Below are 26,545 nucleotides of genomic sequence, written 5' to 3' on the forward strand. Positions count from 1 at the left end.
CTATTTAGTGTAGATAAATGACTCATAATAGTTTTTATTGTTGTAGATGCGATGTGGTGCCTGTGGACAAATCGGACACATGCGAACCAACAAGGAGTGCCCCATGTACAACAAACTGGGCTCATCGTCAGCCCCGGTAACCGTTGCCATGACAGAGGAGCAGGAGGAGGAGGAGGAGAAGAACCTCCCCCATGAGGACGAACTGATCAATGTGGAGGGAACGAAAATCAAACTGTCTAAGACGATCCTCGCTCAGTGAGTTTTAACAATCAAACTGTCTAAGATGATTCTCACTCGGTGAGTTTTAACAATCAAACTGTCTAACACGATTCTCGCTCAGTGAGTTTTAACGTTAATCAAACTGTCTTAAGATGATTCTCACTCAGTGAGTTTTAAAATCAAACTGTCTAAGATGATTCTCGCTTAGTGAGTTTTAACAATCAAACTGTCTAACACGATTCTCGCTCAGTGAGTTTTAACGATAATCAAACTGTTTAAGACGATTCTTGCTCAGTGAGTTTTAACGATAATCAAACTGTCTTAGACGATTCTCGCTCAGTGAGTTTTAACGATAATCAAACTGTCTTAGACGATTCTCGCTCAGTGGGTTTTTGTTTGGTGAGTTTTAATGTGTTCATACAGGAACTAAAATCAAAATGTCTAAGATGATTCTCTCTCAGTGAGTTTAGTATGTTCATGCAGAAACAAAAATGAAAAAGAACTAACTTCCAATTTGGAAACAATTATCTTTGAAATGCCTGACAAATGTGTATTAAATATCTGACTAAAGACACCATCTCCCACTTGTTAATGACATTCCTGTTACATCTTTGAGTTAGTCCGATAATAGATTAAGAGATCACGAGTGCACATCACTAATTGTTGCAACTGTCGAGAGTTTAAACGTATGGCATTGTTTTTCAGTGCTGAGAATATCAAGCGAAAATCTCTGCTACTGAAGATTCCGAAACAAGCAATGGAGATGAAGAAGAAACGTCGTATTGGGACAGTTATTCACTGCGACTATCTAAAGGTTAGTTCAACTTTGTCCATATTAGTCGATAGTGTTTTTTACTGATTAAAAAAAGAGACGAAGAAGAAACATATTGGAATAGTCATTCACTGCGACTATCTAAAGGTTAGTTCAACTTTGTCTCTGTCAGTTGATAGTATTTATTACTGATTAAAAAAATAGAAGAAGAAACGTTGTATTGGGACAATCATTCACTGCGACTAACGGTTAGTTCAACTTTGTCCATGTCAGGTGATAGCTTTTATACTACTGATACCAAAAAAAAAGAAAGAAAAGAAATTCACACATTTAAAACATGGGCTTAATCTGAGTATCCTGGACTAGGAGACGCGTGTAATTTCATGTAAATCTGGATCTGATGCGATGGTTATGGGGGTAGTTGAATTACAATAGTCTACTACATAGTACATATCTATTTCTATGTCTGTGTTCATGTCATGTTTGTATAAGTTACATTTAGTTAAAATTTACATAGGTTTTACTTGTTAACTTGTAATATTTTTTATTCTTCCAGAAGCCTAAGCAGTCGTCTAACAGAAGGCGCACAGATCCTCTGGTAACTCTGTCCAGTCTGTTTGAAAACATCGTCAAGGAGATGAGAGAAATGCCAAACCACAATGTAAGTTTATTTTTATATGCTATATGTGTCCAAAGCTTTGACACAAAAGTGCAATTTTAAAAAATATTTTATTTAATGACACACTCAACACCTTTTATTTACAGTTATATGGCATCGAACATATGGTTAAGTACCACACAGATATTGAGAGAGGAAACCCACTTGCCACTTCATGGGCTACTCTTTTTCATATGCACCATCCCACAGACATGATAGCACATACCACAGCCTTTGATATACCGGTCGTGGTCCACTGGCTGGAGTGAGATATAGCCCAATGGGCCCACCGATGGTGATCGATCCCAGACAGACCGCGCATCAAGCGAGCGCTTTACCACTGGGCTACATCCCGCCCACTCAAATAAAATGTTCACCTAGCATTGTATTCAGCCACCATACCATTATTACTTCTCTTGTGTTCTCAGCTGTATTTGTGGTTTAAAATGTATACATTGGCTTGTTATAATTTCCTCTTTGGCATTTCATTCACACTTTGTTAAAGAACTGTATAGATGTTTAAAACTTTATTTTCGATAAAATTAAATAATAATTTGTTGAACTGTTTTCATATTTAGACGACTCCATTCCTGTTACCAGTCAACCCAAAGGAAGTGCCTGACTACCATCGGATAGTGAAGAGGCCAATGGATTTGCAGACTATTCGAGAGGTATGTTTTACACATAGTTTGAAATTTGAAATTGAGAAATATATTTATTTCAAAAACTGCAACTATGAAAAGTTTAATAAAGAATGGGCACAAATGCTCAACCTTTTTATATAGTAAAAGAAAGAAACAAAAACCCATTACATTTAGATAACGATCTACTCAAAGAAAAAATGTTTTGTGATAGCATGTTCATATAACATTTCAACACAGGCCCGACTGCTGTTCCTGTTATTATCATCAGATTAATTCTGCTTCGTTACTCACCATCAAGGTTTTTCTTCCTCCTCCTCTTCTTCTTTTTCTTCTTCTTCTTCTTCTTGTTTTCCTTGTTTTTCTTCTTCTTCTTTCGTTGTTACCCTTTTTTCTTTTTCTTTTTTTAAAGTCCTGGACCATAAGGCGTGCATAAAAGGAAGTACTATTTTATTTTGATTTGTACCTGCATATATCAGAATAGAATGTAATGTGAGTGTATACGTGCATGCGTGTATGCGTATGTATGTGTGTATGTTTGTATATATGTATGTATGTTTACACATGTATGAATATTAATTTTAAGATAAATTGTAAGGCGGTGTATCAGGGCTCCCCAACCCTGGCACTGTCTAATGGTCTGGGGACAATAACAAAAAAACAAAAAAACAAAAAAAAAGTTTTACACATAGTTACTCTGTTGTCTGGTTAACAGTCGGTGTGCACTGAGATAAATGTGATATCATAAGATTTTGTGCCCTTCATATATACTAACACTTATTACAGTTTGAGATTCCAGTTGATATATTTAAGCTGTACTGGCCTCGGTGGCACAGTGATTAAGCCATTGGAATACAGGTTGATAGGTACAGGGTTCGCAGCCTGGTACCGGCTTCAACACAGAGCGAGTTCTTAAGGGCTCAGTGGGTAGGTGTAAGGCCACTACACCCTCTTCTCTCTCACCAACCACTAACCAACTAACAATTAACCCACTGTCCTGGACAGACAGCCCAGATAACTGAGGTATGTGCCCAGGACAGTGTGCTTAAACCTGAATTGAATATAAGCACGAAAATAAGTTGAAATGAATGAATGAATTTAAGATGTTTGCTTTATGATAGGAATGCGAGTTATAAGTATTACGTAAAGTCGAGTCTCATTGTTGTGTGTGTTTCAGAATCTGCGACACAAGCAGTATCACTCGCGCGAGTCGTTCCTGGTGGACGTGAACCAGATTGTGGAGAACAGCAAGATGTACAACGGGGTACGACACATGCTCACCATGACCGCACAGACCATGCTCGACCACTGCATCCGCAGATTCGCTGAGGTACGGTCCGGCTTACAAAAAGTTTTTGAGTTTTTTTCCAGGATTTGTGATTTGACTGCCACACAGAAATTTTCTGCCATTGTTGTTTGATCAAAATTCACATTATTTTGTTACTTTTCAACACCCAGAAACTTCTTGCCCTTGTTCTTTGATGAACACTCACTATGTGTGTAAAGAAAAGTTTTCTCAAAGGTCTATTTTTACTAGGTAACTACCTTTAAGCAATTAATTAGTCTATAAATTAATGTTCTGTTCTTAAGTCTTTCCCATCCATTGTGGACTGTAGTGGAGACATGCAATGAAACAGTTCAAATCCTTTCCTCACTATAGACTATAGGTAGCACTAAACCAAATAACTTATGGCTGGGTCAAAGTTCGAGGTGCACTAAACATTTGATAGAGAAGTTAACACAACAAGTCCTGTGATTGGTTATAAGTGTGAGTGTGTTGGTTGTTAAAAAAAATGAGTTTCATCTGGGCTAAAAATGTATGCAATTTTATTTCATGTAGTACCACTGTGTCAAGTAGCCTTATGCTTGAAACATGTATGGAGTACCTGTAAAAAAAAGTACTCAAATTTTGTGCAAAACTAGGGATGTTGTAAAAACGAAAATGAGCCATGAAAGGTACCATTTTCTTCAGTTAATACTTTGAGGTAGGGGTTGTAGTACTGATATTTGTGGGACATAGTTTGGTTGATATATTGCATATAGTGTTTCTAAACACAAATGTTAACATGGTTGCCTGTGGGATTTTATTTGGTATAGTACAACCTATAAACATAGCTGTCATTCACATGAGTTATCTCTCTTGAGATCACTAAAACAGTCAAACTCACTTGCTCAGTATATTTTTTGTCTGGTGTTCGTATTTAAAGTGGATAGCCCAGTATGTAAAAGAAAAGATTATGTATTGATGAGTGATGTTCATATCAGTTCTATTTCACTTTGTAAAATTTAAAGTTGCGAAACCGACAAGTGAGGGGAACAACAGTTCCTGTAAAACATGTTCATGTGACCTGTATTAATTATTATATAATACCGAGAAAAATGGCTAATTTATGTTTAAACATTGCAGAAAAAGCAGAAGTTGATGCGACTGGAGAAAGCCATTAATTGTGTTAGAAAATAGAGATAAATAGTTCATCTGTGTTTATACATTGCAGAAAGAGCAGAAGTTGATGTGACTGGAGAAAGCCATTAATTGTGTTAGAAAATAGAGATAAATAGTTCATCTGTGTTTATACATTGCAGAAAGAGCAGAAGTGAATGCGACTGGAGAAAGCCATTAATTGTGTTAGAAAATAGAGATAAATAGTTCATCTGTGTTTATACATTGCAGAAAGAGCAGAAGTTGATGTGACTGGAGAAAGCCATTAATTGTGTTAGAAAATAGAGATAAATAGTTCATCTGTGTTTATACATTGTAGAAAGAGCAGAAGTTGATGCGACTGGAGAAAGCCATTAATCCTCTGCTAGACGACAACGACCAAGTAGCCTTCTCGTTCATCCTTGCTCAGATTGTTGACAAACTTAAGTCTGTAGAAAGTGTAAGCTCAACAACAATATTTAACAGTAGTACGTACCAGGGTAGTTGGCTGTCATGGACAGAACTCTGTGGCAAAGTCAGAGGTTGTGCCCATGACAGGCATGCTTGAACAGTTCTCTGATGGAAGCATGCCAAAAATTCCCCACACTCACACCTACACGGGGTAGTTGGTATTTTATATGCCATTTGTTGTTTATGCAAGACCCATCCTTGCGTACAGTTGGGCAGTTTATATACAGTTTATTGAGTCTTTTGTCGATATAACTCTTCACAGCTGTGTACACTTGTTAAGAATTTTTGTACATGATTTTGATCATCCATTTTCCATCTATGTACATTTATTGTCATCTAATAACCGGGGGCGGGACTTTAGCCCAGTGGTAAAGTGCTCACTCGATGCACGGTTGGTCTCTGATCGATCCCTGTTGATGGGCCCATTGGGCTATTTCTCGTTCCAGCCAGTCCACCACGTCTGGTATATCATAGGCCATGATATCTACTACCCTGTCTGTGGGATGGTGCATATAAAAGATCCCTTGCTGCTAATCGAAAAGAGTAGCCTATGAAGTGGAGAACAATGGGTTTCCTCTCTCAATATCTGTGTGGGCTGTAACCATATGTCTGATGCCATATAGCCGTAAATAAAATGTGTTGAGTGCGTCGATAAATAAAACATTTCCTTCCTTCCTTTTACTGACATCTAATAACCGATGTATATGTTGTGTGCACGGGTGTTGTTAGAGCTTCATTTGAATTTGAATTAGGCTGTTTTCACTTTTCAAATCAAGGTCTTTGTTTGAAAGCCCATTGCATGTGATTAATATGATCAAGTAAAATACTCATTAACATGTGAAATATAAGCTGATTCAGAAATCGATCAGGTACAACTTTGCTGACAGTGTCACAATTGCTGTTAACGGGCTGAAATAATATTCCGAGATAAATTCTGATCATGTTTTGTTGAACAATTTTGTTCCTAGTGGTCAGAATAAATACAATCTTCCAGTAATAAGATATGTTGTTAATTTATTAAACAGACTAAACTAGTTTTATTTTTGTATTTTCAGTCCTGGCCGTTCCACACACCAGTGAATAAGAAGAACATTAAAGACTACTACGATGTTATTAAAAAACCGATGGACCTCACCACTCTCCTGAAGGTAAGATAAAATTAAACTCTGAGACATTTGTTGTCAGGATGGCACACATATATTGTTATTCAAATGTTTTAACAAATAAATATTCTCTATAAAGTAAATGACTCAATTTTAAACATTGTGGAACATTGTTAAAGATAACTGATAAATATCAATATAGTTAAGAATTGAATGCAATTATTTCTTGGTTCAGTGAGATTTTAGTGCAACAAAGTAACCACTGTTCAACCAATCAAATTGTTGTGAAGTGTATGAAATGCAAATTTAATAATATTACTGTAATGGTTTCAAATAGGGATGCAGTATTTTTCCAGAAACACAGTGGATTTGTCAAACAGAGGTTTTAAGTAATATGTAATTTAAAAGTAAAACCCAAGTTGTAACAGCATGAAGTATTTTTTGTGTCTAGTATCTAGGATGAATATGTAATTCAGTAAGCTCTGTGTTTATCAGAATGTCCAGAATCACAAGTACCACACGCGGGAGGCGTTCCTCGAGGATGTCCAGCTCATACACAACAACAGCATCGCGTACAATGGCAAGGACAGCAGCCTGACGAAGACATCGCTCAAGGTGTTCCAGCTGTGTGAGGAGATGTTACAGGAGGTCAGTCAGCAGTCGTAGACTTGTCTTTGTGTTGTCTCTTAACAGGTTCCTTGTGTCTTTGTGTTGTCTCTTGACAGGTTCCTTCTGCCTTTGTGTTGTCTCTTGACAGGTTCCTTCTTCTTTGTGTTGTCTCTTGACAGGTTCCTTGTGTCTTTGTGTTATCTCTTGACAGGTTCCTTCTGTCTTTGTGTTGTCTCTTGACAGGTTCCTTGTGTCTTTGTGTTGTCTCTTGATAGATTCCTTGTATCTTTGTGTTGTCTCTTGACATGTTCCTTGTGTCTTTGTTTTTGTGTTGTCTTTTGACAGGTTCCATGTGTCTTTGTCTTTGGGTTGTCTTTTGACAGGTTCCATGTGTCTTTGTCTTTGTGTTGTCTCTTGGCAGATTCCTTGTGTCTTTGTCTTTGTGTTGTCTCTTGACAGGTTCCTTGTGTCTTTGTCTTTTTGTTGTCTCTTGACAGGTTCCTTCTGTCTTTGTGTTGTCTCTTGACAGGTTCCTTGTGTCTTTGTGTTGTCCCTTGATAGGTTCCTTGTGTGTTTGACTTACCTCTTGACATTTTAAGTAAATATTAATATTAAAATAACTGAAATAAAAACAAAAACAATTTAACTGCTCGGCAAAATTTCTTAAGAATTCCAGCACCAGTTCAGAGATGAAAGTTTTCCAGATATTTCATGAATTCCATATTTTGTATTGTCCATACAGGTGTTTCTTGGGTTTCTGCTATTTGTCTACAATTTTCCATATTTTCTATGCAAAACGTAGAATGTAGTGTCTGCTGATACTTTGTACACATTCTTAATGTGGACTTGACCACCAGTATTAAAATGTCCAGATTTTGTTTTATTAACTTAGTTTGATCTCTGCTAGTTATTTACATGTATAAACTGATGCACGTTTGATTATGTTGTCAGAACTCGGAGCACCTCTCACAGATGGAGAATGACATTCGAGCGTCACAGGAAGCAGCTCTGGACGCGGCCGAAACAGACAGCGCAATCACCGGTACATCTCATCCTGATGATAACAGCATGCTAGGTTTGTACAGCTGTCTTGTCAATAATATACAGTTTGTGATCACTGGTACATCTCATCCTGATGATAACAGCATGCTAGGTTTGTACAGCTGTCTTGTCAATAATATAGTGTGTAAACACCGGTACATCTCACCCTGATGATAACAGCATGCTAGGTTTGTACAGCTGTCTTGTCAATAGTATACAGTATGTGATGCTGGTACATCTCATCCTAATAACAGCATGCTAGGTTTGTACAGCTGTCTTGTCAATAATATACAGTGTGTGATCACCAGTACATCTCATCCTGATGATAACAGCATGCTAGGTTTATACAGCTGTCTTGTCAATAGTATACAGTATGTGATGCTGGTACATCTCATCCTAATAACAGCATGCTAGGTTTGTACAGCTGTCTTGTCAATAGTATACAGTGTGTGATCACCGGTATATCTCACCCTGATGATAACAGCATGCTAGGTTTGTACAGCTGTCTTGTTAATAATATACAGTGTGTAATCACCGGTACATCTCATCCTGATGATAACAGCATGCTAGGTTTGTACAGCTGTCTTGTCAATAATATACAGTTTGCAGTCACTAGTACATCTCATCCTAATAACAGCATGCTAGGTTTGTACAGCTGTCTTGTCAATAATATACAGTGTGTGATCACCAGTACATCTCTTTCTCATGATAACAGCATGCTAGGTTTGTACAGCTGTCTTGTCAATAATATACAGTATGTGGTCATTGGAATGTCTCATACAGTGTGTGATCACCGGTACATCTCTTCCTCATAATAACAGCATGCTAGGTTTGTACAGCTGTCTTGTCAATAATATACAGTATGTGGTCATTGGAATGTCTCATACAGTGTGTGATCACCGGTACATCTCTTCCTCATGATAACAGCATGCTAGGTTTGTACAACTGTCTTGTTAATAGAATACATTGTGTGATCACTGGTACATCTCATCCTAATAACAGCATGCTAGGTATGTACAGCTGTCTTGTCAATAATATACAGTGTGTGATCACCGGTACATCTCTTCCTCATGATAACAGCATGCTAGGTTTGTACAGCTGTCTTGTCAATAATATACAGTGTGTGATCACTGGAATGTCTCATCCTGATGATAACAGTATGCTAGGTTTGTACAGCCATGTAAAAGCATTTGGCCAACAGTGTAACACTAGGGTTATTGGGTTGAAAAAGGACAAACAAATAACTGATATAGTAGGAAAGATATTTTGTTTCTTTTATCTTTTTAGTCACCTCAGCTTACATTGCATAATAATAACAAAAATTTAAATGGCGATTCTATTGGTATCTGGATCCGTACATATAAAATGTTTGGAACAAATAAGATTCTAACTTTAATTTTAAAGTGCTGTACTGTATTGACTTCTGCTGGGCGAAGATTTTGGTATTTATGGTTGTGATGACTTGACCATATCAAGCTTTCATTGGTTCTTGAAAACAACATGGTTTAGTTTGATAAATTTTATACCAACTATTATAATATTATGTAACTCCTATTTGGTGGTTTACATTGTGTAAGGATATTTATTTTTTAAAACAAGTATCAGTTTGATTTTGCACATTTTTATTTGAATTCAGGACTGGACAACGAGAGTTTAGACAGTTTCTCTTTGGGTCATGAAGGTTCGACAATAGTTGAAGATGAGAGCATGGTATCGTCGAAAGGAAAATCTGTAACAAACAGATCAAAACCAAGACGCAAGGTATGGAACAGTGGCATCATAATTAATTTATGGTGGGAATCCTCTGACGTTTTCACTCAGCTGTCTGTTAATGTACACACTTGGTAAGTGTCCCTGTCTGTTAGTGTACATACTTGGTTAGTATTCCTGTCTGTCATTATACATACTTGGTTAGTATTCCTGTCTGTTAGTGTACAAACTTGGTTAGTATTTCTGTCTGTTAGTGTACAAACTTGGTTAGTGTTCCTGTCTGTTAGTGTACATACTTGGTTAGTGTTCCCTGTCTGTTAGTATACATACTTGGTTAGTGTTCCTGTCTGTTAGTGTACATACTTGGTTAGTGCTCCTGTCTGTTAGTGTACATACTTGGTTAGTGTTCCTGTCTGTTGGTGTACATACTTGGTTAGTGTCCCTGTTTGTGTAGATACTTGGTTAGTGTTCCTGTCTGTTAGTGTACGTACTTGGTTAGTGTACGTACTTGGTTAGTGTTCCTGTTTGTCATTGTACATACTTGGTTAGTGTTCCTGTCTGTTAGTGTACATACTTGGTTAGTGTTTCTGTCTGTTAGTGTACATACTTGATTAGTGTTCCTGTCGGTGTACATACTTGGTTAGTGTTCCTGTCTGTTAGTGTACATACTTGGTTAGTGTTCCTGTCTGTTGGTGTACATAATTGGTTAGTATCCCTGTTTGTGTAGATACTTGGTTAGTGTTCCTGTCTTTTAGTGTACATACTTGGTTAGTGTTCCTGTCTGTTAGTGTATAAACTTGGTTAGTGTTCCTGTCTGTTAGGTATATACTTGGTTAGTGTCCCTGTCAGTGTACATACTTGGTTAGTGTCCGTGTCTGTTAGTATACACACTCGGTTAGTGTTCCTGTCTGTGAGTGTACATACTCGGTTAGTGTTCCTGTTTGTCATTGTACATACTTGGTTAGTGTTTCCGTCTGTTAGTGTACATATTTGGTTAGTGTTCCTGTCTGTTAGTGTACATACTTGGTTAGTGTTCCTGTCTGTTAGTGTATAAACTTGGTTAGTGTTCCTGTCTGTTAGGTATATACTTGGTTAGTGTCCCTGTCAGTGTACATACTTGGTTAGTGTCTGTGTCTGTTAGTATACAAACTCGGTTAGTGTTCCTGTCTGTGAGTGTACATACTCGGTTAGTGTTCCTGTTTGTCATTGTACATACTTGGTTAGTGTTTCCGTCTGTTAGTGTATAAACTTGGTTAGTGTTCCTGTCTGTTAGGTATATACTTGGTTAGTGTCCCTGTCAGTGTACATACTTGGTTAGTGTCTGTGTCTGTTAGTATACAAACTCGGTTAGTGTTCCTGTCTGAGTGTACATACTCGGTTAGTGTTCCTGTTTGTCATTGTACATACTTGGTTAGTGTTCCTGTCTTTTAGTGTACATACTTGGTTAGTGTTTCTATCTGTTAGTGTACATACTTGATTAGTGTTCCTGTCTGTTAGTTTACATACTTGGTTAGTGTTCCTGTCTGTTAGTGTATATACTTGGTTAGTGTCCGTCAGTGTACATACTTGGTTAGTGTTCCTGTCTGTTAGTGTACATACTTGGTTAGTGTTCCTGTCTGTCAGTGTACATACTTGGTTAGTGTTCCTGTCTGTCAGTGTACATACTTGGTTAGTGTCCCTGTCTGTTAGTGTACATACTTGTTTAGTGTCCCTGCCTGTCCATGTTCCTGTCTGTTAGTGTACATACTAACTATTAAGTTAGGGGAGCAATTAATCATTGCCTTATTTGTCACAGCAAGATCTGCAGGGATATGTTTGTAATGTAACTGCTGTCTGTTTGTGACTGATTAAATTACACGCCAGGAATTTGTATGTAACAACTGTTGTCGGTGTTTGTGACTGAATTAAATTACTAGGCAGGGATTTGTTTGTAAATGTGCACTGTTGTCTATGTTTGTGACTGATTAAAGTACTAGCCAGGGATTTATTTGTAACTGTGTACTGCTGTCTATATGTGTTACTGAATTAAATTACTAAGCAGGGATTTGTTTGTAAATGTGCACTGCTGTCTATATGTGTTACTGAATTAAATTACTAGGCAGGGATTTGTTTGCAAATATGCACTGTTGTCTATGTTTGTGACTCAATTAAATTACTAGCCAGGGATTTGTTTGTAACTGTGCACTGTTGTCTATGTTTGTTACTGATTAAATTACTAGCCAGGGATTTGTTTATAACAGAACTCTTGTCTGTGTTTGTGACTCTGTGCTGTTTGTGTATCTGCATGAGCTTGTGTGCCTTGCTTTACATGCGTGCTGGGTAGCAGTTGGTGTTGTCTTGTTGTAGGTGCAGCGGCATGACGAATCCGACTCTGAATTCATCGACATTGAGGGTGACGATGACAACGCTGTTGATATGAATTTCAGTCAGAACAGTAGTGGTCAGGTATGACTGTATTTTTAAGACTATCCTACATCATCGCCTATATTCAATTTCTTTTTTTAAAGTCATTTTCCTAATTTCATGTCCTGAAAACTTTTTTCTTGACTGTCTTTAATAGTTGACTCATAAAAAATGCCTAAAAATATTAAAGTGTTCATAATTTTAAAGGTAGGGTCAACTCAAACAAGAGCCTTATGTGTTGGAAAGATGCATACCCGGACCACCAACACATACTGACACTTTAACAAATGAAAAACGCGTAATTTTAGAGTTAATAAAAAAACATGATTATTCCTGCTAACTGGGGGCAGCCATTTTGTTTCGTTTTTGTGATGACCGGTGGTATAGCTTGGGACGAAGTGATGTCAACTCCGTCCATCTCCTCTATGAACAGTGTAAACAAACGCTCTAATTTACGACAAGGCGCTTCGCTTTCATCAACATGACTTGTAAAACAACATAAATGACTTGATAGTATAATAAATTATTTAACTAAATATATTTCAGTTTGCATCAATAGAACGATATGGAGTTATACTATTTTTCATTTTTAAAAAATTCAAAGAAAAATGCATATTGTTAAGCCTATTAGTAGGGTACGTTGAGCAAAAACGACCACTCACAATACCCAAGTGATACTTTTCTTTTCTTTGGGACGACGTAGTTGGTCAGTTTTGTGATTTTAGATGGGGAAAGTCTACTTAATCAAGGGTTTTACAGAATTACTTAGAGTAATAAGAAAGAAATGTTTTATTTAATGACGCACTCAACACATTTTATTTACGGTTATATGGCGTCAGACATATGGTTAAGGACCACACAGATTTTGAGAGGAAACCCGCTGTCGCCACTACATGGGCTACTCTTCCGATTAGCAGCAAGGGATCTTTTATTTGCGCTTCCCACAGGCAGGATAGCACAAACCATGGCCTTTGTTGAACGAGTTATGGATCACTGGTCGGTGCAAGTGGTTTACACCTACCCATTGAGCCTTGCGGAGCACTCACTCAGGGTTTGGAGTCGATATCTGGATTAAAAATCCCATGCCTCGACTGGGATCCGAACCCAGTACCTACCAGCCTGTAGACCGATGGCCTGCCACGACGCCACCGAGGCCGGTCTACAGTAATAAAGCAGGAAGGCTGATAATGCCCATTACGACTGAAGGGGTATCTGTGCGGCTACCACACAATACCCTGTGATCTTAATAAAAGAGCCACATCTTTTTAGTGTGTCTAGACACAGTGTCTGGGGACCGTCTAAATATACACCTGCCAATCAGGAACCACAGGTACAGGCCACCGAAAGAAAAGACCAATTAACCGAGAAAACACACCGATTATTATTTCAGTACATAGATTAATTTATGTACAAAACATGATACCGTTATTTCAATACTTTGACAATGGTGGTTTATTTTATAATATATAATTGTTGCTGGCTTACTGGGATGGCTATTATTACAGAACATTGTGATGCATTTGCAAAAATCGGGTATGTTTTGTTTCTTCAGTTCGAAGACTAATTCCTGACGTGACATGTTAGGTATTACGTAACCACCAGCTCACCATAGGGCGTATTCACGGAGATGATACAAAATGGCCGTGCCTGTTATATATAATAGCTGTCACATTTAACCGTTTTATTAATTAACTATACGATTATACTTGTTGATATTAAGCAATAATGTGCATTATATATAGTTGAATATGCATACCAGAACAAATGCCTTAATTGTCCCCTCCTTTAAGTAAATATTATAAGAATGTTGAATGGTCGATATATGCAAGATTTGAACTAAAGAGAAATATGCTAGTAATGTTGGCTTTGCACATCGGTATCATATTTCCAATCAAATCTACCAGCATCAAAAGAGAATATGTCTCTAGTGGATGGTGAAGACTGTTTCCCAATTATCTTGTAGCACTGTACAGCACGGTATTGTGTATAGACAACAACTTTAGTAATTAACATGTTACAGATCAGTGTGAACCTGAAAGTTAAATGTATCTGCCATTCACAATGTAAATAAGGATAACTGTCTTGTAGAAGATAAACTGGATTTTTCTGCCAAATGTGATTGCTAATAGTTACCTCAGTAGATTGTGTTTCTTTAAAATGAAAATATCAGAGAATTAGGCTGGTGGTCCTGTAATATTGATACAATAGAGGTATTTCGCATTCCTATTGAGCATGCGCGCGAAGAGTAACGTCCCTTGACAAATAGACTGAAACTAGTCTATTTACAAATTGGGGGGGCGTGACAGACAGGTTGTTATGGGCTACTTGAGTAGCTTCGTAGGAGACTTTTAAACTTTGGCAACTAACATGTACATATTTCGAATTAGATGGTATAATGGCCGTAGAAAACGGTTCGCTGAAATTTACAGCGGAATGGTTCAAATTAAAAAGCAGTGCAACAACTTGGACAAAGTGTCTGCGACTCGTACCCGAGGGTTTTGATAACGCCAGATTAAAAGACTCTCTCGTAAAAAGTATAAACAAAACAGTTGACAGATTCCATAGGTTATGGCATCGACAGGTTATGGCATCGATCGCTATATATATTTGAAAGGGAGGGAGGGAGGGAGGGAGGGAGAGGGAAAGGGAGAGGGAGAGGGAGAGGGAGAGAGAGAGAGAGAGAGAGAGAGAGAGAGATTATATTATATTATATTATATTATATTATATATATATATATATATATATATATATATATATATATATATACACACACACACACACACACACACACACATATATATATATATATATATATATACTGAACAAAATAAGAAACTTCCGCTAACTTTGCTTGAACATAACTTGATGAAATCAAACCGGGGGAATAATTGTTATATATGCGTTTAAAGAGTGTTCCATGATGCATCGTTTGGTGCAAAAATCATGGCCATAGGTTAACAGAAACTCGGAGAAATTTTGACCAAGTGTGGTAGGGGTTAAAAATAAAAAAACCCACTTAATAACTGGTATGACCACCTCTTAAATTGACCACTGCAGTGCATCGCAGGCGCATAGAATTGACTAAAGTGTTGATTTCTGCCTGTGGAATATTGTTCCATTCCTGAATGAGCGCTTGATGAAGTTGGTTGACGTTAGCGGGTGGGTTGGGACGACGCCTCAATCGTCTGTCCAGACTATCCCAGGCATGCTCGATGGGGTTGAGATCAGGACTTTTAGTGGGCCAGTCATCAATGAAATCAATGTTATTTGTCCTCAGAAAATTTACAGTGTCTCTAGCTGTATGAGAGGTGGCATTATCATGCTGAAAAATCCAGATGTTGGCGTTGTTATGGAACAGAGGAATGACGTGATGAGCGAGAATGTCATTGCGGTAACGTTGAGCATTTAAATTGCCATCAATGACGACTAGTGGTGAACGATAACCATGCGCAATGGCTGCCCAGACCATGACAGAACCACCACCCCCGAAACGATCTCGTTCAAGAACACAACAGTCAGCATAGCGTTCATTTCTCCAACGGTAGACGCGCACCCTGCCATCACCACGTTGTAAAGAAAATCGGGATTCATCCGGGAAAAAAAAGGTATTCCAGCGTCGCCGTATCCAACAAGTGTGTACACTTGCCCAATTAAGACGATTTAGATGATGACGTTGCGTTAAAACGCATCCGACGTAAGGACGTCGTGCATGTAAACCATTCTCCCGCAGACGATTACGAACAGTTTGCCCACTGATTCGGTTATTGTGAAGCCCAGGTGTGTTAGCAGCAGTAGCAGTGGCAGTTTGGAATTGATTGCGCAAATGCGTGTTCATAATATAGCGGTCTTGACCACTGAATCTGGATTCATCCGAAAAAAGAACAGTATTCCAGCGTCGCCGTATCCAATGAGTGTGTACATGTTCCCAATTAAGACGATTTAGACGATGACATTGCGTTAAAACGCATCTGACGTAAGGACGTCGTGCATGTAAACCGTTCTCCCGCAGACGATTACGAACACTGATTCGGTTATTAAGAAGCCCAGGTGTGTTAGCAGCAGTGGCAGTTTGGAATCGATTGCGCAAATGCGTGTTCATGATATAGCGGTCTTGACCACACGTTGTAACATGCGGACGTCCACGAGGTGGCAAGTCGTTGGTGCTTCCTGTCGTTTGAAATCTTACGCGAAGATTTCGTATCACTCGACTAGAACTCCCAACATGCCTTGCAACGTCTTCTGTCGACATGCCAGCATCAAGCATGCCAATCGCCCGTTCCTGTAAATTATTGGGTATTCTTGGCATACTAAAATGCTACAATGTAAAAAACTAAATTTTTTATTTATTTTGAAGCGTTTTTGTTCACTTGACAACAATGTCAGTAAGACAAGTAAACATTTTTTACCGAATACTACACAGGACATGTCGAACCATGCATGCATGTGCAAATTGAATTTCACGTCGACGATTAGCAGTGCAAAAATAATCGATAAAATTCATGAATCCTGATAATACAGCTCAAGGCTAATACTACCTATATAATTTCATTACACAATGAATTCTTTAACACAACAAATACTATATGTACAAATCGGAAGTTTCTTTTTTTGTTCAGTATATATATATATATATACACACACACACACACACACATATATATATACAGTCAAACCTGTCTTAAGCGGCCACACAAGGGAGTAGATAAACGTGGCCGCTTAAGACAGGTGGCCGCTGAGTACAGGTTGCCACATATATTGTCTTTAAAACATTTGTTGTTGTTTCTTGTTTTACCGTCTGTACTGCTAATTAACGGATGTGTGCTTCATAGTTGACTATAAATCAACTTTTGACATATTGTCTCCTTCAGAAATAATGCAAATAGAATATATTAAATTAACCGTTCTCCACAAGTTTGTTTTCTTTTTCCATTTAATTATTTAATTCCGACTTCATGCGATGTATTGTCAGAGTAAGTGAATCTACAAATGTCAAGCGTAGCCTGCCCAGAGGCAATTAGATGCATGTCAGATTCATACTTCCTTAATTGATACACAGTGAAGATGTCGGGACTGAATGGGTACTAGTATTCCTGAAGGTGTAAAGATTGGTTATTTGCTGCACCTTATGCCTGTTGTTAAAATATCCCTTTTATATAAGAGTGAAACTTTACTGTGGCCGCTTAATGCAGGTATTTTAGCGATTTGGGATCCGATTTAGGTGGCCGCTGGCCACGTTAGACAGGTGACAGCTTATTACAGGTGCAGTTACATTATAAATTGTTTGGGAGGAAAAAAGTGGCCGCTTAAGGCAGGTGACCGCTGAGTACAGGTGGCCGCTAGGACAGGTTTGACTGTATATATGTATATATATATATATATATATATATATCAGAAGGTGTTTTGTTGCATTTTTCTTAGTGTCTATCTAATTGGAAAAAGTTAAAAAAAACAGAAGAGATTTTATGCTGTTACATGTATATCCATAAAGTGGGAATTTAAAAAAGGGGGATTTGAAGGGGGGAGGGTGAAGGTAGGTGCCATCCTGTTTACCCATACACACGTTTTTATACAGTGTCAACATGAATGCATTGAGTATTATACAAAATATATTTATTTTCTTTACTGTTAATGTGTTTTCCACCATATCTAAGTATATAAAATACTAGACGGACCTGTGTAGGAATGTTCTGTACAGAGCCGTCATCACTCTAGATATATATTTATATATCATTATTATTATTATTATTTAAGGAGTGTCTGTTATTTCTTTTACGTTCATCGGGGTATGAACAAAATAAATCATCCGTAAACTGTGTGAATCGGCGAAGCCGTTCTCACATAAGTTTGCGGATGATTTTTTTTGTTCATACCTAGATGAACGTAAAAGTAATAACAGACAATACTTATAATTAAATTTGAAACATACTGAGTAATAATAACATTAAAAGTTCATATATATATATATATATATATTCTATTGAGTATTGTCCCAAATATACATATATTTTCTGTATATACAAAATATATATATTTTTTATTTTATTTACTGTTTACTACCATATCTAAGTAGAGAATACTAGACCGCCCTGTATAGGAACGTTTTGTACAGAGCTGTTCTGACTACATATATTTTTTTATATATTTACACACGCACACGTTATATATTTTATTGAATATAATCCGAAATATACATATATTTTCTTTATATACAAAATATATATTTATTTTCTTTACTGTTATTGTGTTAATGTGTTTTCCACCATATCTAAGTATACTAGACCGCCCTGTGTAGGAACGTCCTGTACAGAACCGGTAAGGTTTTGGTCCCTTATGCGTTCACTGGCTTCCTTCTACAAAATGTGCCGAACAAACCCTTGTACTTAGAGTAACATTAAAATCGTTTTCTACATGAAATGATTACCCACAAACATTTCCGATATCCATTGGCTGGATATCGATGGAAGGATAACGAATTTTCCAGACATATGCGATTGGAACAGTTAATAATTGAACAATGGTTGTGGCCTCCCATTGCTTTTGGTGAGATCTTGCGAAATCTCGCGGTTTGCGTCCTCAGTAACTCTGCAACGGGCACATGCGCAGTGGAATGAGAAAGAAGTCTATTGTGACAAATCTTTTAGAGTAGTTACAGTAATAGTCGCATCATTCCACCAGTTGGGTGGCCCTCTTGATATTGTAATATTTTTCACAGAATTTATTCTGACCTACAAATCACATTGAAATACATGCAGTGTTGTGTAACCTGGTCAGGTATAATAGAGTACTTTTAATTAAAGGGACAGACCCTAGTTTTAGCCCCAGAAAATTAACACTAAGTTTAGTTAATCTACAAACCTGTAACACATTTGGATAAAGTTACAATTGAGTGAAACACGAGTCTCTGACTTTGAAATGGTGCAATATACTCTAAAAACAGACTAAAACTGGACTCCATAATTGTTACCTCTCACGCACGTGCATTTTTAAAAATACGAGAAATGTATTTTATGATATTAAAAACACCAGGATGACAAAAAACATTTTGAATGTACAGAAATGGATAATCTAAACAATAAAATCTAAGTAAAGTATGATTTTAGTTATCAAAACCGACTCTAATAGTAAAACATATGCCTTAGTGTTTAAAAACTAGGGTATGTCCCTTTAAATACATCAGCACCATCTGTTCAGTGCAGTAGTAGGCAGGTATGAGCCTGTGTTTAATACATCAGCACCATCTGTTCAGTGCAGTAGTAGGCAGGTATGAGCCTGTGTTTAATACATCAGCACCATCTGTTCAGTGCAGTAGTAGGCAGGTATGAGCCTGTGTTTAATACATCAGCACCATCTGTTCAGTGCAGTAGTAGGCAGGTATGAGCCTGTGTTTAATACAACAGAACCATCTGTTCAGTGCAGTAGTAGGCAGGTATGAGCCTGTGTTTAATACATCAGCACCATCTGTTCAGTGCAGTAGTAGGCAGGTATGAGCCTGTGTTTAATACATCAGCACCATCTGTTCAGTGCAGTAGTAGGCAGGTATGAGCCTGTGTTTAATACATCAGCACCATCTGTTCAGTGCAGTAGTAGGCAGGTATGAGTCTGTGTTTAATACATCAGCACCATCTGTTCAGTGCAGTAGTAGGCAGGTATGAGCCTGTGTTTAATACATCAGCACCATCTGTTCAGTGCAGTAGTAGGCAGGTATGAGCCTGTGTTTAATACATCAGCACCATCTGTTCAGTGCAGTAGTAGGCAGGTATGAGCCTGTGTTTAATACATCAGCACCATCTGTTCAGTGCAGTAGTAGGCAGGTATGAGCCTGTGTTTAATACATCAGCACCATCTGTTCAGTGCAGTAGTAGGCAGGTATGAGCCTGTGTTTAATACATCAGCACCATCTGTTCAGTGCAGTAGTAGGCAGGTATGAGCCTGTGTTTAATACAACAGAACCATCTGTTCAGTGCAGTAGTAGGCAGGTATGAGCCTGTGTTTAATACATCAGCACCATCTGTTCAGTGCAGTAGTAGGCAGGTATGAGCCTGTGTTTAATACAACAGAACCAAAAGGTTTAGACTTGAAACAGTAGACATATGGTATGTTGCAGTGTTTGATATGTTATAAGCAAAAGTTGACATACATGTTTTGTATATTGCAGTGTTTTCCATGTTAACAAATATGTGTTTAATAGCTTTTTCATGCTTGGGTGTTTAGCTTTGCTTTAGCTGCTTGTTCTGTGTAGTCTTGTCTGTCCTGTTCACTTGTGTCATTAAATATATAACAGAAAAAAGGGATTTTTGTGTCATCTTAGTATATATTTGTGTTTGAATAGATTATAATAGAATAAGCATTTTTCTGATAAATGTTAAGTAGTGTTATATCAATATGTTCATATTTTTTTAAGAATGAACAATATTTGAACCTTACATTATGTTCTTGTGGCAATATTCATTTTTATTTTTGAGTATTATAGTAAATTTTGTAGATAATATAAAATGTTTGTGGGTATCTATGGTTAGTATGTATGGTTTGCTTGTATTGTTATGTGATCATCAGGGTATAATGTTGAGTATTGTTGGATATTCAGGGTGTAATGATGAGTATTGTGTGGTTTTCAGGGTGTAATGTTGAGTATTGTGTGGTTTTCAGGGTGAAATGTTAGAGTATTGTGTGATATTCAGAGTAATGTTGAGTATTGTATGGTTTTCAGGGTGTAATGTTGAGTATTGTGTGATATTCAGGGTGTAATGTTGAGTATTGTCATATTCAGGGTGTAATGTTGAGTATTGTATGGTTTTCAGGGTGTAATGTTGAGTATTGTGTGGTTTTCAGGGTGTAATGTTGAGTATTGCGTGATTATCAGGGTGTAACATTGATGAGTATTGTATGGTTTTCAGGGTGCAATTATGAGTATTTTGTGATATGCAGGGTGTAATGAGGAGTATTGTATGGTTTTCAGGGTGCAATTATGAGTATTTTGTGATATTCAGGGTGTAATGAGGAGTATTGTATGGTTTTCAGGGTGCAATTATGAGTATTTTGTGATATTCAGGGTGTAATGAGGAGTATTGTATGGTTTTCAGGGTGCAATTATGAGTATTTTGTGATATGCAGGGTGTAATGAGGAGTATTGTATGGTTTTCAGGGTGCAATTATGAGTATTTTGTGATATTCAGGGTGTAATGACGAGTAATGTATGGTTTTCAGGGTGTAATGTTGAGTATTGTGTGATATTCTGAGTGTAATGACGAGTATTGTGTGGTTTTCAGGGTGTAATGTTGAGTATTGTGTGGTTTTCAGGGTGTAATGTTGAGTATTGTGTTGTTTTCAGGGTGTAATTTTGAGTATTGTGTGATATTCAGGGTGTAACATTGATGAGTATTGTGTTGTTTTCAGTGAGTAATGATGAGTATTTTGTTGTTTTCAGGGCGTAATGTTGAGTATTATGTGGTTTTCAGGGTGTAATGATGAGTATTGTTTGGTTTGCAGGGTGTAATAATGAGTATTTTGTTGTTTTCAGGGTGTAATGGACAGCTCTGCGAATGAGAATGAAGATGACATGGAACACGAGATGCCAGCATCGGAGAACGAAGAAGAGGAAAATGAAGAGGATGTGATTGGTAACACACCACACTTTATTTGCGTTAGGAGCCGTGGTCACATAGCTGCTCCTCATAAACTGGTTATTGAAGTGGGGAGGCATTGTAATGTTCTAAAGGAAAATAGACTTTGTAGTATGTGTAATGGCAGAGATATTGAAGATGAAATCCATTTTGTAATTAAATGTTCATTTTATATTTTTAGAATTTCATACTTAAATAAATACTTTTATACCAGACCTATCTGGTTTCCAGGTAAATATTTATATAAAGCATTTTTGGCTTCTTTTATTTTTAAGTGAATTTTTTATTATTTTAAATGTCACCCAAAATCCAAATTTGTTACTGAATGTATCAATTGGTCTAATTGAATTTATATTAATATGTTTTGTATTTTTGTTACAAAATTTTTTATCATCATAATTTTTACATAATGGTCGGCACTTGTATATGGCAAGTCACTGCACGTGTTCAGTCTCGGTGAATAAACTGATTCTGATATTGCTACTGAGATCATGAAATTACCACTTAATAACAAAAGCAGAGGGTTTAATTCTTTATTCCAAAGATAATTAGTACATGTAGATATGTATATGAAGCAAAGTTCCAAGCTTGAAGAGTAATGAAAAAAGAAAATATTATTCGGTGGACAACAGAAAATAAAAATTAACAAAAACATTTGCCAGATTGCAGTAATCTGCAACATCTTAAGGATACAAATATCAGTGACATTTAATACGTTTATGATAGATGAGACATATACTTCTGTGGAATTCATGTTATTTAATTTACGTTTGTCACATAAATAACATGTCCTCTGTTCTGTGTGCAGGTAAGCTGAGTGAGAGCGAGGATGAGCAGACTGAGTCGGTGGAGGTGTCTCAGTTCTATGACGAGTCCCACGACTACAACAACACCTTCAACGACAACTTCTACCCGGTGGGCGGCGACACTCAGGCCCCGAACATGGACGAGTACCCGGTGGGCGGCGATGCTCAAGCCCCGAACATGGACGACGACGAGAACAGCTTCGACCCGACGGAGTTCTTCATGAGCAGCTCGCTGGCCGCACAGGCAACGGAGGCACAGGCCCAGGGGTCAGACATTAACCACGACCTGCAGGTGTCCGAGTCTGACAGTGAGGACGACGTGACGCAGACTGCCACCGAAAACCAGACCGGAGAAGGTTTTGACCTCGACGAGTATTTCTGAGAGGAAAAAAAACGACAACGTCATTTATTGCTTTGTTACCTTCATGGTGCTTAAGGCATTTCAGTCAACGTCTGGTCTGGTGCTTATTAGTCTAGACTCAAGAATTCTAATAGAGTCTGAGACACTAATGTCATGACAACGCCATACAAATTTTATGCGTGTGACATCATTAGAGATTGAGTCTGGACTCTAAAAGTGTTATAAGCACGTGCCCTGGTCTTCAACCTGGATGAGTAATCCTGAAATACAAGAAGAAATGTTCACTATTACCCCCATAGTGCTAATATCATTGCAGGCAATTTGTTGTATAAGACCAGCTTGGATGAATATATCTGGAAAAAACCAACAAATTGTGCATTGCCTTCCTTATAGTAATTATGGCATTTGAATCCAGTTCTGACATTGGGCACAAAGAAGTTGGGTTTGTCACACCCTCTGGTATGTGGTGATATCATTGTGGAGGAAGATGAAAACGAGTCGGACTTGATACAGTATATATGGCTTTTGTTCATGCACACTGGAAGAGGTCTGGCATTTACAGGAGACCATTTGACTTAAAGACAAAGATGAAGTATATGTCCATGCAGATAATCCTGTATTGGACGAAATAGGTTTATTAGAGTAGAGTTTGACAAAAAATTAGGCCTGTTGATAACAACTTGCTGGTGGAAAGAGGTTTACAGCTGAATCAGATGAGTGGATCGTCTCTCGTTGAATGATTTAAGTGCGGAAGAGACTGTATACTGCTGCAGAAAGATGAGGTATATGTTGGTGCACATATTCACAAACTGTAAACCAAAACAGGTTTACGAGATAAAAATACATGACTTGCTGGAGGATGTTCCAAGTGTTAACCATATGTGAGATCAGTTCCTGGAAGAAATCAATGTGTTGTGTCATTTGACTATTGTTTAATCAGGCTGAGTCATTGTTACATAAAGTGGAAGAAAGTCTGAGAATCTGGGATCATATCTGCAGCATGGTAATAGAGCAAGATTTTGTTAAACATCTTAACACACCCACTTCATGACTCGGGTGATACATTTTGTTAAACACTTAACACCCCCACTTCATGACTTGAGTGATACAACTCGTTAAACATATTAACACACCCACTTCATGACTTGGGTGATACATCTTGTTCAACATCTTAACACACCCACTTCATGACTCAAGTGATACACCCACTTCATGACTTGAGCGATACATCTCGTTAAACATCTTAACACGCCCACTTCATGACTTGAGTGATACATCTCGTTAAACATCTTAACACGCCCACTTCATGACTCGAGCGATACATCTTGTTAAACATCTTAACACACCCACTTCATGACTCGAGTGATACATCTTGTTAAACATCTTAACACAAACTTCATGACTCGAATGATACATCTTATTCAGTTACTGACACGTGGACCTACTGTCTCTCTTTAGCTCTGTCACAATGTGAGATAGAGTCCATCACTTTGTGACAAGATGTTAAGAGTCATCTATGGTGATATAACAGTATTGTACTCGAGTTTAACGATAAAATGGAGTCCATCACTTTGTGTGACAAGGTGTTAGAGTCATCTACAATGTTATAACAGTATTGTACTCAAGTGTAAATATGTTTTTATCACTAGAAAGATGAAACTCTCACTTTGTGAGGCCACGAAACTATTTTCCTCTTGTTCACTTTGTTTATTGATTTGGTACAAAACTCGGACAGGACATCAAGTTACAGTTTATAAATCACGAGTTGTTCATTTGAAATTGTATCATCCTTGGAACATGTTTCTAAAGTTTATTTAGTATGAGACTATGACTTGCCTGCTGGTTCGGGCTTCTCACTGATGTTTACTGTCAATTTACTGACTTTGTATTGTACATATATGAAGATCTGTAGTATTTACTATTCCAGTGTTAACCAATAAGTCTGTCATCAAAGATTATGTTTACTTGAACTACCCCATAAGTTCATACTGATATGTTCTAAAGCTTAGGCTGTTTGTGCTGGCACATATTGCACTGAAATCTTTGTCAACAGGGAGATGATCAAACTTACTGCATGTCATAACAGTTTGAATAAGAGCTATACGAGTGTGGTGTAAAACACTCATCACAACTTGTCAAATGGTTCACCTCACTACACATTTAATTAAAGCTTCAGGCTCCAGTGGGTTTCTGTTATTTAATTATTTAGATTAGATCATCCACATTCATTGTGTGTTAATATCTGGTTACAAGTTGTGACCATGGCACCAATCAGCGTCACATTAAAATGTTTATTATATAGATAGCTATGAAATATATAGATCTACAGAAACCATAAAAATTACATTCGGTGAAAAGTCATATTTTCACTGTATTTTAGCTAGTGAAAATATAGAAATCATATTTATATTTTTATGAACAAATTCATTATTTAATTATCGCCCTTGTAAATTATTACGTTTTAATTATTGAGGTCAGTGTCGATTACCAATGCATGTCATCATATTTGAACATTTAAAAAAATGTAATTTAGACAATTGTACATGTACCTATAAAAAAAAAATTAAGTGCAATTATGATAAAACTGATGAGTACAAAGCTAAATGATGATAACACAGTGTCCCATCGTTGTATGTAAATAAAAGTATAACTTCTAGTTCGATTCAAGTTTTGTTTTTATGGGTTTTGGACAATCGCTTTGTCACTCAATGTCAGGTATGTTTGCACAGTAGTAGTATTAAATAATTATTAATTTAATAATTAAATAAAGATAATTTTTATTCATATTTCTTAAAAAAATTCCATGGTCGAGTAAATGATCTCCAAAAGTTCCAAAGGAACTAATATACCATAGCGTTAGGTGTGTTCGATAGAACAAGAGAAAATTTTAAAAAAGAAGAAGATATTGTCAAAAAGTAGAAACGTTGTATATAATAAATAAACCATTTCATGGTGTTTTTATGATTAAGATTTTTATGTCAAGTCGTGATGTGTGACAACTTTGCAATTCGTGAAAGTATGTAGTTTACACACATCACTCATTGCCATAGAAATTGTATTTAAAAAAAAAACGTTATTAATTTTTACCCTTAGAAGTAGGCTGCTACTCCACTGTTACATAAATGTGGTATTAAACACGATTACACACAATTTATTGCAACTGTAGCTGTCTTTGTATTTTTCATTAGTAAATGTTACTAGTATATTATGAGGCAAAAATTAAACTTGAGATATTTATTTTTTAAACAACATCTACTCGTTTATTGCTGTGATGTAGTTATTTTGATAGTAAAACTAAAACCCACACTAGCTGGATGTCTTCAGGTTGTGTATCTGAGTTGTGACGTGTGTTTGTAGGATTGTTAACTCTGAATGACATTCTTGTGACAACGTATGTTTTTGCGTTTATTACGGATAATAAAACAAATTATGTTCATGATGAATAATGTGCTGTTTATCGCTTATCTGACTTGATTTTGTAAACATAATAATATATTAATAGATAATGTTTGTATTAATACGCCGAAGATATAGTGCGTGCGGGATCTAGCTCAGTCTTTGTAGAGGTTGGGCGAGGTTTAGCTCAGTCGGTTGAGTGATCGCTTGAGGTGCTTGCATCTTAAAATCGAACCACATCGTTGGATCCATTCAGCTGATTGGGGTTTTTTCTTGTTCCAACCAGGGTACCACAACTGGTATGTGCTTACCTGT

At 37.2% G+C, this 26,545-nt stretch overlaps 1 protein-coding gene across 6 annotated transcripts in view; it reads left to right on the forward strand.

Annotated features, from left to right (window-relative positions):
• The window catches only part of LOC121374137 (transcription initiation factor TFIID subunit 1-like), an 83,311-nt gene extending 57,034 nt beyond the window's left edge, over nt 1–26,277 (forward strand). For 5 of the 6 annotated variants that reach the window (XM_041501093.1, XM_041501091.1, XM_041501095.1 and 2 more), the window contains 13 exons: nt 47–255; nt 925–1,033; nt 1,548–1,652; nt 2,228–2,320; nt 3,468–3,620; nt 5,050–5,169; nt 6,236–6,328; nt 6,779–6,931; nt 7,844–7,967; nt 9,570–9,694; nt 11,990–12,088; nt 21,565–21,664; nt 22,476–26,277. In XM_041501093.1, coding sequence (XP_041357027.1) covers nt 47–255; nt 925–1,033; nt 1,548–1,652; nt 2,228–2,320; nt 3,468–3,620; nt 5,050–5,169; nt 6,236–6,328; nt 6,779–6,931; nt 7,844–7,967; nt 9,570–9,694; nt 11,990–12,088; nt 21,565–21,664; nt 22,476–22,855 — 1,863 coding nt within the window. In that variant the 3' untranslated portion in view covers nt 22,856–26,277. The remainder of the gene's footprint in view (nt 1–46; nt 256–924; nt 1,034–1,547; nt 1,653–2,227; nt 2,321–3,467; nt 3,621–5,049; nt 5,170–6,235; nt 6,329–6,778; nt 6,932–7,843; nt 7,968–9,569; nt 9,695–11,989; nt 12,089–21,564; nt 21,665–22,475) is intronic. The other variant, XM_041501097.1, reaches the window with a different exon arrangement.
• Nucleotides 26,278–26,545: the final 268 nt, after the last annotated feature.

The sequence above is a fragment of the Gigantopelta aegis genome, chromosome 6 (genome assembly GCF_016097555.1).
Source record: "Gigantopelta aegis isolate Gae_Host chromosome 6, Gae_host_genome, whole genome shotgun sequence".
Lineage (NCBI taxonomy): Eukaryota > Metazoa > Mollusca > Gastropoda > Neomphalida > Peltospiridae > Gigantopelta > Gigantopelta aegis.